Source organism: Ailuropoda melanoleuca, chromosome 11 (genome assembly GCF_002007445.2).
Source record: "Ailuropoda melanoleuca isolate Jingjing chromosome 11, ASM200744v2, whole genome shotgun sequence".
Classification (NCBI taxonomy): Eukaryota; Metazoa; Chordata; class Mammalia; order Carnivora; family Ursidae; genus Ailuropoda; species Ailuropoda melanoleuca.
Window position 1 is genome coordinate 22,352,483 of NC_048228.1, and position 14,826 is coordinate 22,367,308.

At 44.1% G+C, this 14,826-nt stretch overlaps 2 protein-coding genes across 6 annotated transcripts in view; one reads left to right on the forward strand and one right to left on the reverse strand.

Annotated features, from left to right (window-relative positions):
* Positions 1-5,582: 5,582 nt before the first annotated feature.
* Positions 5,583-14,826, reverse strand: LOC117804383 (basic proline-rich protein-like). 3 transcript variants are annotated; one of them, XM_034671386.1, is made up of 2 exons: positions 14,762-14,818; positions 5,583-6,489 (listed from the first exon to the last, which is right to left on the reverse strand). In XM_034671386.1, exon 2 carries the CDS (start codon positions 6,421-6,423, stop codon positions 5,611-5,613), a length of 813 nt encoding a protein of 270 aa, XP_034527277.1. In that variant the 5' UTR covers positions 6,424-6,489; positions 14,762-14,818; the 3' UTR covers positions 5,583-5,610. The 3 variants fall into 3 exon arrangements, 2 of the variants coding, with proteins under 2 accessions (XP_034527277.1, XP_034527278.1); XM_034671387.1 differs by lacking the exon at positions 14,762-14,818 and adding an exon at positions 6,875-7,165; XR_004628743.1 differs by lacking the exon at positions 5,583-6,489 and adding an exon at positions 13,074-13,210 and having other exon boundaries at positions 14,762-14,826.
* The window catches only part of LOC100476854 (caspase-6), a 10,624-nt gene continuing 1,816 nt past the window's right edge, over positions 6,019-14,826 (forward strand). Inside the window, exons 1-5 of one of the 3 annotated variants that reach the window (XM_034671384.1) lie at positions 6,019-6,138; positions 10,213-10,255; positions 10,776-10,922; positions 11,344-11,420; positions 13,068-13,243. In XM_034671384.1, the coding sequence (XP_034527275.1) occupies positions 6,099-6,138; positions 10,213-10,255; positions 10,776-10,922; positions 11,344-11,420; positions 13,068-13,243 (483 nt within the window). In that variant the 5' untranslated portion in view covers positions 6,019-6,098. Of the gene's footprint in view, positions 6,139-10,212; positions 10,358-10,775; positions 10,923-11,343; positions 11,421-13,067; positions 13,244-14,826 lie in introns of those variants that run through there. The other 2 variants (XM_034671385.1, XM_011237357.3) reach the window with 2 other exon arrangements.

The window sequence follows — 14,826 nt, forward strand, 5'->3', positions numbered from 1 at the left end:
TATTTTTTCTCTGTTTTAATTAACACATAATATGCTATTTTCCTGTAGCCCATTGAGCATATGAGTAAGTCTCACTTCTACTGATGACAAGACTAGTTACAAGGACAAGGTTTCCATGTCTCTTTTTCTTATAAAATTGGAACTATCAGCTGGTGGCCTGTTAGGGACCAAAACCAGGATATCTAGGTATTATGTAATGTGTCTAGAGGGTGACATGAACAAAATTTAGAAGCACAGTCACTCCCGTTTTATGAACCATTCCTATGACAAATACCATATTTTGCTGTAACCTTTGCCTAAATTGAAGAAAAGATGGATTTCATGAGACAAATGAAAAGTTATCTTGCACACACATTAGCGCATTATATGCTGCTCTGCTTTGGTGTTTATTCCCTAGCACTTGGTCCTCATACTAGATTCAGGTATATTTTTAGAAGTCTGTAACCTTTTCCTAATAGTGGTCTTAATAAATATTGTTCTTGATATTTTTTTTTTTAAGTCTTTAACTGTGGAGTCAAAAGGGATGGTAAAGCAAGATACGAAAAACTATCTTTTGTAGATTTCTTATTTACATTGAAAATTATTAGGAAACGTTTAAAAGTAAATCCCAGGGCCTCAGCTGCTTCTGAAAATGTCTGTGGGTGCTGAAAGTTTCTCCACCCTTTGGAAAGTGCAGCTGTATTCCTCTACTGCTGTTTGCCTATCACTGGCTGTTGGCTTTCCCTAGCCTAGGATCCCAAGCCATAGATACCTTTTGGGTAACCTATAGCCAAAGCTGTTAAGATAAACTGCTTGGAATGTCAGAGAAGGACAGCCACAGGATAAGTGGTTCTTTTTAATCCTTAGAGGCAGAAGTGGGCACAGAGAAAACTGTGTTCTGGGTGAAGGGCCACATTCCTAACTTTGAGTAGATATAGTTTGCTAAAAACCTAATAACTTCCCAAACTGAGATGACGGAGCTTTTCTGCTAAGAGATGTGTCCTCTATGAGACAGGGCAAGTGTATCCCTGTGACTAATTGAGCAAACTGGGCTCTAACTTAAATGTTGGGAACCCTTGGGGCACCTGGGTGGCACAGTCGTTAAGCATCTGCTTTCGGCTCAGGGCGTGATCCCAGCGTTCCGGGATCGAGCCCCACATCAGGCTTCTGTGCTAGGAGCCTGCTTCTTCCTCTCCCACTCCCCCTGCTTGTGTTCCCTCTCTCACTGGCCGTCTCTCTCTGTCAAAAAATAAATTAAAAAAAAATGTTAAAAAAAAAATGTTGGGAACCCTTAATTGATACTTTTCAGACTTTTTAAAAGGTAACAGTTTTATAAGGCCACTATCCATATTTAATCTTTATCAATATTTACCATTGAAATACTTGACCAGGTAACTCTAAACTTAAAATAAATTCATGGATTTTCTTGGCAGCATTGGCTTTCTCAAGAGGACAGACTCAGAATTCTATAAAACATTTAATTCACTGTCATAAATTATATTCAAAGATCAGTAGAAGCTGTTTTTATATGTTAAGATTTTTATCTTGGAATCATTTTAGATTTACAGAAAAGTTGCAACGATAATACAGATTGCTGTATACTCCTTACCCCTAATGTTAATATTTTATATAACCATGAAACATTTGTTAGGAAACCAACATTGGTAATTGCTATTAACTCTAGACTTCATTTGGATTGTACTGGTTTTTCCACTAATGTCGTTTTTCTTTTCCAGGATCCAATCTAGGATACCACATTGCATTTAGTCATTATGTCTGATAAGCCTCTGGTCTGTGATGGTTCCACAGGCTTGTTTTCCAAAATCTTGACAGTTTTGAGGAGTACTGGTCAGGTGTATTGTAGAATGCCCCTCAATTTGGTCTTGTCTGATGTTTCCCTCATAATTGGACTGGGGTTATGGATATTTAAGAAAGAAAACCACAGAGGTGATGAAGGGTTCCTCTCATCAAATCACATCAGTAGTTGAATGTTAATCAGCTTGGTGTGTTAACTCTGAACACTTGGTTAGGGTAGTGTCTGTCAGGTTTCTCCACGGTAAAGTTCCTGTTTTTTCCTTTCCATTCTTCTGTTCTCTGGAAGCCAGTCCCCAAATCAATCTGTGTGGGGTGGGCAAGATTCTGTTCCACATCCTGGAAGGGGGAGTATCTTTATATAGTACTTGGGATTCTTCTGTAAGAAGGATTTGTCTCCTTACCCCTCCCATTTATTCAATTATTTATATTGGTATGGATTCATGTATATTTCTTTTAGACTTTGGGTAATGTTTATTTTATTGCTCAGATTGTTCCAGCTCGGCTGTTGGAAGTTATGTCAGGTTGGCTCCTGTATGTCTCTAATGTGTCCCATCCTTTTGATTTTTGAGCACTTCCACACTTTCTGGCAAGAAACTAGGAATGTTGCCCTGGGCTCATCATGTGTATTTCCAGCACTAGAATCAGCTTCTTCTCCAAAGAGCACTGGTTCCTGTTATTGGAGAATGGTTTCTGGTGGAACTTAGAAACCAGTATCTGGGTGCTGGATGTGCTCGTTGCTATTGGGGTGTCACTGCTGCTAGACCCTCCCAGCAAACAGCTAGGAAGTATGTATGTATATTAACCCATGTACATGTACAACCTATAATGATCTCTGTGTGTATATATATATATATTAAGCTGAACGTGAGTTCACTTGAATCATGTCCCACAGGGCATGTATGTAGATTTTGAGAATGGTATTTTCTCTATCCGTAGAATAAATTCATAAAAAAACAAGCAAAAAGAAAACCCCAAAACTAGCTTTTAGTAGCTCTCTGCAAGAAATACAATACTGATATTTTAAAATAAAACTGTATTGCCTTCAAATAATGCTTATGTCTTTAAAACCTTTTAACACTTCTAGCAACAGAAAAGGCTGTATTCACTTCATAGGTGGAGAAACTGAGGCACCAAGAAGCTCTAAGGAAGACAATTGAAATACGAGGACAAAAGCAAATTAAACACATCTGGAACAGGCTTTCCTTCAGTGAACCTGTAAACTATACTAGTAATATAAATTAAAAAGTTGTTTTATTAGCTTCTAATTTTCCCTACGATGAAAAAGTGGTATTTCTGTCAGTATTTATAGCAGTACAAGATTATCAAGAAACCAAAATACATTATTTTATCCTGGTACAAAACAAGAATAACATCTAACAAAATGAAGACTGGAGTCTATAAAAACCATGTAGTAGACTGACTTCAGTGACTTTGGAGTAGAATGAAACCTGTTAGGTAAGATTCTTCCACACATATTTCGTTGCATTGTTCAGATTCACAGGTACTGCTCGCAGTATATTCATTCAGGTCGTGTATAATGACTGGTTATAATAACTGAAGTTGCCCTTTTAGTTTGCTATTTTTCCTCATGGCTTAACCTTAAAAAACCAGCCATCTGCTCAAATCACAAAAGCAAGAATGAGTTGGTGTAACCAGTATATAAAAAATAACTAATAGTTATTAATAAAAATAATTAAAACTGGATCAGTAGTATCCTCTTGGCATACAAGCCACAGTGATGTTAGGCTTTTTTGCCTCAGGCTTACAGGTTTCCAGAACATCCTTCCAAGTCTCCTTGCTGACAACTTTACAAACCTTTTTTGTTGGCTTCAACTTTTCTTAAGTGTAGGAATCAGGATTATAGAAATCTAAAATTTCTGTGATTTATATAGGGTAACCAGAAGGTTTAGTGGGGTAAGCTGAAAAAAAAAGTGACCAAAATTGAGGATTATCTCTGAATTTTATTCCATAGGTTTCATTTCTAGGATAGGTGACAGCTAAGACCTTCAGTTTCAGTAAGTTCTGTGACAGTGACGTTCAAGCCATCTGTCAAGTAACTTTCAGTCTTTAGGGTATCTTACTTTAATAATATGGATTTGCTTTAGGTTCTTTTTTTTCTTCTTTGAGGAGGTAGGATTGGTAGGATTCTAATTAGTCCATGTCTGGTTTTCAAACATGAGCGTGCAGTTGAATCACTGGATTCTGGCATAAAAACACCTACTGGGCTCCACCCCCAGCTCCTCATTCAGGAGATCTGATTCTGTAGGTCCCGGAAGAGTGCATTTCTAGTAAGTTAGATGATGTTGGTACTGCTGGCTTAGAGACCACAGTTTGAGGACTGGTCTAGATAGTGTTCAGTAGCTAAAAATAATATACTGAAAGCTTACTGTGGGCCAGGTACTGTTCTAGAAGTTTGACAGTTACTGTCTCCAAATGGAGTAAGCTTAGTCCCCATTTTACAGAGAAGAATTTGAAGCTGGGGGAGATTAACTTGCATTACTTGTGCAATGTCTCACAGCTAAGAAAATGGGGGAGCCAGGGTTAGAATCTAGGCAGCCTGTTGTCCGGTCCTAGGCACTTACCCATTTTATTGGGATAGCTTTTACTTTAAAAGGCTAAAATCACACATTTATAATTCTGAAGTAAGTATCTCAAAATGCTTTGTACTTATGTCTTAAGGTAGACAAAAATCTTACTTTAAAATATAACCACATGCATATGCTATAAAAAATACAATTTCCTAAGCTAACAAGATACTAGGAGGCGAAAGATAAATTCCTTTCATCTGCTCCTTTCAGGTAAGTGGAAGGTCAGCTGTTCACTCTTACAGAGTGTTTTAAGGACTCAAGCAGAGGAGACCCTGAAAATTAGGCAAAAGGACCGGAAGTTCTGGTGGTCAGATAACGCATTCAAACTGGGTAAAGTCCAGAGTGCAAATGCTGAAATTCTGGATCTCATTCAAGGGATAAATATTTACTGAGCACCTCCTACATGCTAAGCTACTGTGCCAGGTAATGGGGAAACCTAAAAGAAGGCCAATCCTCTCAATGAGCTAAAGATGTTGGTGACAGATAATTTGAGCTCTTCAAAGCCAGGCTTTGTTTTAAGTAGTCATTTCACTTAATCGTTACAAAACCATACAAGACACAGAATATTTCACGTCTTAACTACAGAGTAAGTTGCTAAAATAGATTTCTGAAATATTTTATGCATACAGCGAAATGAACAGAAGTAAATGGCATGGGATGAGGAAAATCCTCAGATTTCATATTCTAGTTTAATGAGCGAACACACGTGGGAAAAGTTATCGTTAAATTTTATTTTCTTCACCCCAAAAGGGTAATATTTATAGAAGATGGATCCCTTACGCTTAAGTATCCCTTATACTTAAATGTGTTAGAAATGATGCCTTAACACATTTTTTCCCAGTCTGAAGATGGTTACTTTTTATGTAACCAAATGACAAGGCCCAGAGAAGTTACAAAAGAGGACGCCACCTTTTCATCCGATCTTAGAGCTGTTCACTCAAGCAAATTTACACAATAGCCAACCACCTACGGCGGAGCTCGGTTACATGCAACCTCGAGCGCCCCGCCGTGCCCAATTAGCGCATTGTTTGGGCATTTTATGGGTGAGGACAACAGGCTGTGTGGCTCAACAAGTCAGTCATCTATAGAGTCCAAAGTTCGGGCTCCGAATTTCTGCATGATTGCTCCCCGAATTAACTTTACCTATGAAAGCCAGACATAAGAATCCTAGGGTTGCCTCCAGTTTTACCTTGTCCTGAGTGCCCCAAAGAGCATTTAAAAGAAATCATTACAGGTCCAATGAAGTAACTGTCACTGGGGAAGGACTGCCCGGGAAACAGGAAAACACGACATCCTCCACCTTGGAGGCGGTCGGGAAGAGCAAGCCCTGGGGCGGGGACTGCGAGCCTCGGCTCCCCAGGTGCTCGGAAACCGCCCGCAGCTTCCCGATCACCGGCCCGCCGAGTGCCCTCGGGGTGGCAACAGGCGTTTCCCGAGGGCCGGGCGCGTCTCCAGACGGACGAGACCACGTCCCTCGGCCCTCCCCGGACGCTCGGGCCCCCGTGAGCTCCGGAGTGAGGGGCAGGAGCCTGAACTCGGCGGACCTGAGGCCCCGAACCGAGACGCGGCTCCCACCCACTCCCGGGAGCTGTTGGCGGGCGGCCGGCGGCGGGCGGCGCGGGGGCGGAGGCGGCGGAGGAAGGGGCGGGGGCTTGCGGGCCCCTGGCTGCAGGAAGGGGAGGCCGCCTGGGCGTCGGCGCTGCGCGAGGGGACGCGATGAGCTGCGGGACGGGGCTCCGCGGGGCTCGCCCTGCAGGTAGGCCGGAGGGACCGTGGGGCCCGGGCAGGGCGCGCGGGGGCGCCAGACAGCTTCCCGAGGGCGGCGCGGGGGGCGCGGGCGGGAGCCGGGACCCAGGCTCTCTGCTGGACGGCCCCAGAGTTGCGGGTCTTGGAGGGAAGCGCTCAAGTCCGGCGGGGGGCAGCTTATTAGCTTTTTCGCCGCCGCTCGGTGCGGCCCCGGGGAGCGGCGCCCGGCGCTGGGGCGTGCCCGGGCCGCCTTTGTCCCCCGGCGGTGGGTTGTCCCTTGCAGATGTCGGGCCATTTAAACCTTGGAAGGCTGGCCGCGCCTGTTCTTTCGGGAAGTTGGATCTGGTTTTGTGTTCTACTCCTGAGTGAAAAGTAAAAAGAAGTGGTTGCATGCGTAATAATGGAAGCATAACCAGCCCGCAGGAGCGTCCGACAGGAGCCCCTGGTTATGCCCCTACTTGACTTGGGGACAAAAACCAGGCCTTGGCAGGCTGGGCAGCCCCAGGGTCTCTCCCACATCCACGCTGTTTGTGGATTTGAGTTAAGCCCCATCTTTCCCTACAGAATAATCAACGGCTAAACGTGTACTTTAGAACTTTCTTGTCACTAATTATATCACTGATAGTTTTAGAAACTTCGAGCCTGGCCATAGTAAAAAAAAAAAAGGGGGGGGGAAGGAAAGAAAAAAGAAAAAGAGAAAAGGAAAGGAAAGGAAAAGGTTGAAACCAGCGGTTGACGCAGAATACCTTATTTCCGAGCTTTTTATTCCTCGCTGCCTGAAACCAGGCTTGCCCCTGGGGCAGGTTGTAGGAAGTCACCTTGGCGGTTCAGGGAGTGGCCTTGCCCTGGAGGGACGGGGCAGGGTCCGGTGGCCACTCCCATTTTGGATTCAGTTGTGAGGTGTGGGCAGCAGGGGCAGGGCTCCAGGATGCGGAACACTAGTGGGGGCACTTCCCCCTCCATTCTTTTTATCCCATTGCTTTCCTTTTCCTACCTGCGTCCTTCCTTTTTCTCCACCCCCACCCCCTTTTCAGTGTGTTCTAGGCCTGACATCGCTTACTCTGTATAGGATTATTAAACAGATTCTTGATAAGAAATCTGGGTAGATTTTCACAGGTAATGCAATGAATGAAGACGATGACCGTAGATAATGGAGAAGGTTGGAGAAATGAACACTTAGTTTAGGAAGGTAGCTGGCCTCTTTGGAGGAGGGGTTTAGCCTGGTGGTGACCAGAGTGCACAGACTTTGGAGTTTCTGGGCAGACCTGGCTTTCAGTCCCCATTCGGCTGCTGTGTCCTTGGACAAGCCTGCGTACTCTCCCTATCTGCCTCCTGGGCTGTGCAGCTGAGGGCGAGAAAGTCTAAAGTGTCAGACCATCAGCAAATGCTTGCTGGCAGGATTATCTTTAAGCATTATCAAATTAAGGTGAGAAAAAAGGGAGGAATTAGTTTTGTAAAAATTAAACGGTTTAAGGAGCAAAGAGGTGATAGGTGCATCATGGTAAAAAGGAAAATTGCCTAAATCAGAGGCAAGGAGAAGTGTGGAAGAGTCGAGTTTAATGATGGACCCATTTTTGATAAATAGATTGCAGGAATTTACAAATGTGTTATATAGGATATCTCCATTGAAATTTATTTTTTCCATGACGACAGTGCCATTTACCCTTTTAGGCAGTTCATTTGTATTCCTGCAGTGTAATGATGACACTTGTGAAAGTGTGCCCTTCCTGAAACTTTGCTGAGGACATGCAGCCTAGAGTAACCACAACAGGGGCATGGTACAGTATTTTCTGTGGAACCTGGGTAAAATTTATCAACTCCAGTAAAAGTTTTGGAACTTAAGTTCTAACGGCTGTGTCCATCACTTTCTGTTCTGATGGAAAAAGCTGCTAGAATAGAATGGCAGCGGGACCTGGCCATTGACTGCTACTGCGGGATGCAGGGTGCACTCGAGTATCAGAGCGGGCTTTGAGCTGGCGAGGGTCAGAGCTGGAGTTCTCAGAGCCCAGTTTCTTTCTGCATCCATGGTATTAACAATAACACACCCTTTTTAAAAATCCCTTAGAGATTGCCCTGTTAACTTTGGAACTGAGTGTTATTTTAGGTTATCTGGAGCTACCTGAAACTAGCTGTTTCCTAAATCTATAGGTCACGTCTAAGCTGAGGGCAATGTTGGAGACCGTCCACATCTACAGCGGAAATTACCCCTAGCCAGGAGGCACGGTGCATTCCTTCCTTAGACTATAAAAAATGAGTATTTTTCTTTTACATAGATGTTATTTATATACATATCTGTGTCCCGTATTAGCCTGAGAGAAACTTAAGGACATTTCTCATTTATATAAAAAAATGAATTTTAAAGACCCAATCGAGTGTCCGCCTCCCAGTGCTTTCACCCTCGATGACTTGAGTTAGTTTGGTGACCGGCCGTTTGGCCCAGCTTCCACCCGCTACCCCTTCAAGCAGCCTTCGGCTCACTAGGGGATGTGGAGCAGAAGCCAGAAGAGGTGAGCTCCGGGTCTGCGACGTTGTGCGCCGAGTTGGAGAGAAGTGCTTTCCTAACTGGGCGGGAATGGGGGGATGAATGGGGAGATTGTCCTTCACACGGGGGTTGAATGTGTTTAGTTTGAGATGTTCTAGTTCTATCATATAACTGGTTTAAAGATAAAAGAGGCGAGGTGATTAAAAGGAGATGGATCCTGGACCACTTTTGAAAATGGACAGACAGTCCCTCTGCATGCGGAGAGTAGGAAGTACTCCCAGTAGGTGGGGTGTGCGGTAGGAAGTATTCCGGAAGAGCAGTGTGGGGAGGAAGAGGTTTCCTGGGTAGAACTGTGTGGAGGAGGAAGTCTCCCCAGAAGAACGGTGTGTGCGGGGGGAAGCAAGGTCGGGTAGAGTGTCCTAGTGGACGTGTATCTGTCCGCGTGTCCCGGGTGCTGCACTGTCTCGCTGGGAGGATTCCCCGTAGAGCAACACGGGGAGCAGGCCGTCTGGGGGAGCCGTGCGTGGAGCACAGAGGACCCCGGTAGCGCAGTGTGTTCCCAGGGCACTACCCCCGAGTAGAGGGGAGTCTGAGCGGGACGTGCTCCCCAGCAGAGCCGTGTGTGGAGGGCCCGACGCGGGCGCGTGGGGAGCGCCGGTGCGGGAGCGGGAGCGGCCGTGCCCGGTGCAGCAGTGGCGGGTGTACACCGTATCCCGCAGGCAGGCGCGCCTGTTAATATTTATTCCTTCTTTCCCTCCCTTTTGGGCTGTTGGGTTTATCAGGTAAAAACAGTCATGGGTGTCTGGGCCTTTCTTGTGGAAAATGCTAGACTGTGCTGTCCAGTAGAGAAGCCATTGGCCACATGTGGTTACTGAAATTGAATTAAAAATGGAGTTCCTTAGCCGCACGAGACCCATTTCAAGTGCTCACCAGCCACCTGTGGCCCGTGGCCGGCATCTAGGACAGCACAGGCGCAGAAGTCCATCAGCAGAGAAAGTCTGCTGCACAGCACCGTTCTAAGGAGTAGAGGGGTCCAGTGAAGGGTGGCCTAGAGCGTGGGGAAGTCTGATCACGGGTCCGGAACAGAAGGTCCCCATCACGGGATGGGTCGTAAGTGCACATGTGCCATTTGGGAGATCCAAAATTTAAGCCTTAGCCCTTGGCCCTTCTCTTCTCCAAACTTAAACGTCTTACAGGTCATAGGGTAATCCAGTATTATCCACACACTGTGTTTCAGTTTTCCAGTGTTTTTTAATGCCTTTAATTCCGTATTTCATTTGCGCTGGTCCCTAATCACAGAACCATGTTAATGTAGGTATATTATTTTAGAGTGAATTCATTTGCATAGTATTTTCTCCATGTCTCTTGATAATACTCTTTTCCTATTTTGCAAATAAGAGTTCAGGGTGAGAAAGAATTGAGCTGTTAATTTATAGTTCATTTATTATTAAGCGGTTTCCCTTCCTTTTTCCCCCTTCTTTTCATATACTATGACTTTTAAACCAAGCAAAACTCAAAGGGTTTAGAGTGTGGGAGTCCTGCTGTGTTTTACAAGTCAAAAAGTAAATTAACAAAATTCAACCCTTTTTTTTTTTTAAATAGGTGAGGAACAAAATGTGACAGAAACAGACGCCTTCCGTAAGAGGTAAAGATGTGCTCTTTCCTATTGAAGGCCTCCTCCTTTGCTGATCACTGTCAGTCTACAAGAAGCAAGAAGGGCACTTGGGAACAAGTAGAGCGGAGAACGGCGAGTGTTAGCATTGGGACAGGGAGCTGGTTGACCCGCGGGTTGTGGCATGACCCACTGAAAGGACGTACAGTGATGTTCAAAATATCTAGTAACTGGTGTGGCGTGGGCCCTGGAGCAGAGCTGGGGCCTGGGCAGGCTGTTGTCCCTGGTTCCTGGAGCAAAGATGCCCCTGGAAGGACTGGGGGGTCGGGGTGCTCAGGATGGCTGCTGTTTACCAGTCAGTACAGAAATATTTCAGGGTTTTCCTTACCAGTACGGCTGTGGGGCTTTCCAGGGCATGCCAGAAGCATGTCAGCCTGGCAGAGAAGCCGCAAACAGTGGACCTCTGCCTAGCCTCCACACCGATCTTGGGCATGGAGGAGCTCGTTATTTAATATGACTTAACGTGATTGTTGTTTAAACTTTTCATTAACAGTGAAATGTTTGATCCGGCAGAAAAGTACAAAATGGACCACAGGAGGAGAGGAATTGCTTTAATCTTCAATCACGAGCGGTTTTTCTGGCATTTAATGCTGCCGGAAAGGCGGGGCACCAGCGCGGACAGAGACAATCTCACGCGCAGGTACTAGTTTTACCTACACGTCAAGATAACGGGATATTGAAGTGATACTTCCCCAAAACTTGTCCGTACTGAGGAAATAACAGAGCAAGAGTATCTGGGGCTGTGCCTTACTTGGGCACAGGGGCCCTCGTGAACGTGCCAGAATTTTCTTCCTAGCCCTGTCCTATTAAATGTGAACAGGCTCTGCATCGTTACATCTATATTTGCATAGCAGATGGCAGCATTCTACCTCGAGTCAGTTATGAGTAAATCCCCACTGTGGGTGATCAAAGAAAACCATCATTGTCACATTTCACTTTTTCTTTCCCCCTAAAGGTCAATTTATAGGTCATAAAAACCTGTGTAGACGTATGTACTCCTAGTAAGTAGGGTATGGGACAACTTTGAATAGCTCCTAAGCTAATCTCCGGTTTATCACCAGGTTTTTAGAACTAGGATTTGAAGTGAAATGCTTTAATGATCTTAAAGCAGAAGAACTACTGCTCAGAATTCATGAGGGTAAGTAGCTTTCCTATTTACCTTCTGAGGGGATGGAGTATCCTGTCGATACAGGCATCCAAATAATTGTGTTGTGAAAAAGTCTTACCAGATAATTTAGGAGGTTTCATTGTGCCTTTGCTCGTATGTTACCCACCAGATCAAGAGAGTCTTGCAAAGTATTGTGCCCCCAAAGTTTATAGTTAGCATATACCACTCATTACAGTTGGTTATTCTAGAAATGAATGAAATGACCTTCATTTGGCAACTGAAAGTCTAAAATGCAAATACTACAAATGCTGAGCAGTCATGTTTTAACTGACTCCTTCCATACCCAGGTTTTTTACTGGCTTCAAAATATTGTGGATTTATTAAAAAAGAATAAGTAATTTGTCGACTTACATATATTGTCTCTAATCACTGTGCAGTGGATAATCTAACTTACGTTTATCGTAATCACTGTGTGCAATAGATTTTCAAGTCATTTGCAGCTGACAGTTATATTTATTTAAACTGCAGAACTTTTAAAAAATTGAGGTGTAATTGATACATAACATACCAGTTTCAGTTGTACGATTCAATATTTGTATACATTGTAAAATGTTCACCAGTGTCTGCTTACCATCTGTCACCTTACAAAATTACCAAAAAAATTTTGTGATGAGCATTTTAAAGATTTACTCACCCACTTTCAAATATATAATATAGTGCTGTGACAGGCGCTGTGCTGTACATTATATCCCCATGGCTTGTTTTATAATTGGAAGCCTGTATCTTCTGAGCCACTTTACCCCACCTACCAGCAACCACCAATCCGTTCTCTGTCTGTACATTTGTTTTTTTTAGATTCCTCATATAAGTGAGATATGGTATTTGTCATTCTTGGATTTATTTCATTTAGCATGATGCCCTTAAGATCCATCCGTGTTGTTGCGAAGGCCAAGGTTTCCGTTTTTATAGCTGAGTAATACCCTGTTGTGTATGTGTATATCCCCACATCCATACATCTGTGCATCTGTATCCCATTTCCTTCCTTCGTTGATGGACACTTAGGTTGTTTGCATATCTTGGCCGTTGTGCTTCTGTGAACTTGGGGGATGCAGGGTCTTTCCAAATTGGTGTTTTCATTTTCATCAGTAAATACCCAGAAGTGGAATTGCTGGATCGTACGGTAGCTCTATTTTTAATTTTTTGAGAAACCAGACTTCTAACCTGTTAAATTCTTATGGGCTGCTGAGCAGGTTTTCAGCTTGCTCTCAGTGCCGCAGACATAGGGCGACGCCCGCACGCCCAGCGGAGGCACAGGGCACACGGCAGGTGTCGAGAGTAGTGGGGGGCCTTTCCAGTCTGCTCTCAGCTCTCTGCTCAGAGGCACTCTTATTGCCACAGTCACCCCATTTTGTTTTCCATGTCATTATTCTTTGTTGTAGAAAAGCTAATAAATGTGTTTAAACTCTTTGAGCTTTTAATAGGTTTTTAAAAATCAGATACAGTATAAATTACTCTCTTTGAAGACTAGGTTGTGTCTCATTACATTTTACAGTTATTATAATAAATTTTCCTCCTCCATCATAGATAATTTTATTCTCGTTATTAGTAAACTGAATTTTTCCATGTACATAATCAACATCTCTTCACTTCTCTGTGAACTTCTTGCGGCCTTTATAGCATCAATCTCTAGCCACACGGATGCAGATTGCTTTTTATGTGTTTTCCTGAGTCACGGCGAAGGCAATCACATTTACGCGTATGATGCCAAAATTGAAATTCAGACACTGACTGGCTTGTTCAAAGGAGACAAATGTCAGAGCCTAGTTGGAAAACCCAAGATATTTATCATTCAGGTAAGACTGATTATGTTACGATCTTAATTGTAAAGTCCATGGTATTGCACACGTGACTATAAAGAACTGAAGCCAGTTTTGAAAGTAACTCTCCGATAATTGGAAAGGCCCTCTTGGCTTGCTAGCTAACCAGAGCTGCAATTAATAGTCATTCCTATTAGTAATAATTCCTTCTCAACAAGGAATAAATAAAGATTATCAGCTTATTAATAGATTGACATTTGAAAGGACTTAAAATAACCAAAAATAACTCCGGCCTGGCCCAGTGTCAGGTGGAGCTGCCAGAGGAAGGGTCTCTGCTGGAAGAGAGTGTGTGGGGAGGCCAGCGGGCAGAATGCAGGCGGAGTTCTGGTCCTAGCTTACTTCACCTCGTCACCTTTTCCCATCAGCCAAACTGGTATTAGGGATAAAAATACGTTTGGGCCTGAATGATCTATTTGGCCATCAGTAAGGGATTTGAACAATGTTCGAGTGCTGCAGTTCTGTATTTCCACAAACAGCACGGGGGCATGGCCTCATCCCACCTGCCATGAAGCCTTGAGGGGAGGGAGCAGAGGGCAAAGAAGTTAAGGAGGAGCCATGATTTCTTACTGGGACAAATGCTGAGGAGTATCCATCACATACAGGTGGTGTTGCAGCTCTAGAACTTAAGACGGGCAGCCGGGCTGGAGAAATACATTTGGGGTAATGAGATGAGCGGTCATGGCAGCCATGGGAGTGGATGAGTTTACGCATATCAAGTATAACTTGAAAGAGGAGGGCAAAACAGAACTGAGGGCCAGCAGTGAGCAGAGGAAAGATACTGAGGGGGATGGCCCAGCGAATAGGGGGAAAGGGAAAATAATGACGTGGTTGCTTCATGAAAAAGGGAGTGACCAGCACTGTCAGGGACAACAGCATTAGAAATAACTAGCGAGCTACTACGCGGGGATAGTCACAAAGGAGGAAAATGTTTGGCCAAGTTATTTCTCTGTGCCTCCGAGTCTTCCTCTGTGAAAGGGGATAAAACAGCACTGCCTCATGGGGTGGCTGTGAGGATAAACGACCTAACAAATGAACATGCTTCGAACAGCGCCCAGCACACGCAAGCCCTCCGTTAAGGCCAGCTCTCCAGCCGACTGCGACTGAGTTGGCAGGTGAGAGCATCGGATTCTAGGTTAGATAGGAAGACAGTGGAAAGTAAGTTCTGAAAAGAAGCCTGGTAATATGAAATAGATTAAAATCTCTGTAAAAATGGAATATTAGGAATATTCTGTTTACTGAAATCACTCACGACTTTTTTCTTTCAAAGCTAACTCTTGGCAGCTCTTTCTGCCCATGGGTCCTGTCCCCGTGCTTTAATAAAACCACCTTTTGCACAATCGATAGCTTATAACTCTTTAGCCATTTTCAGAATGAGGGATGCATTTAAAATACCACTACCAAATCTTATTAGGTCATTGTATTAAGTGTATTAGGTCTGGCAGAACAAAGTACACAGCCTGGGTGCTGTTAAACAATAGAAAATCATTTTCTTACAGTTCTGGAGGTTAGAAGTCTGAGATCAACGTATCCGTTCTCCTTGGCTCGGACATGTTCTGTCT

Excerpts from the sequence above, each read along its gene's own strand:
- LOC117804383 (XM_034671386.1), bottom strand. The coding sequence starts at position 6,423 with ATGGCCCGACATCTGCAAGGGACAACCCACCGCCGGGGGACAAAGGCG.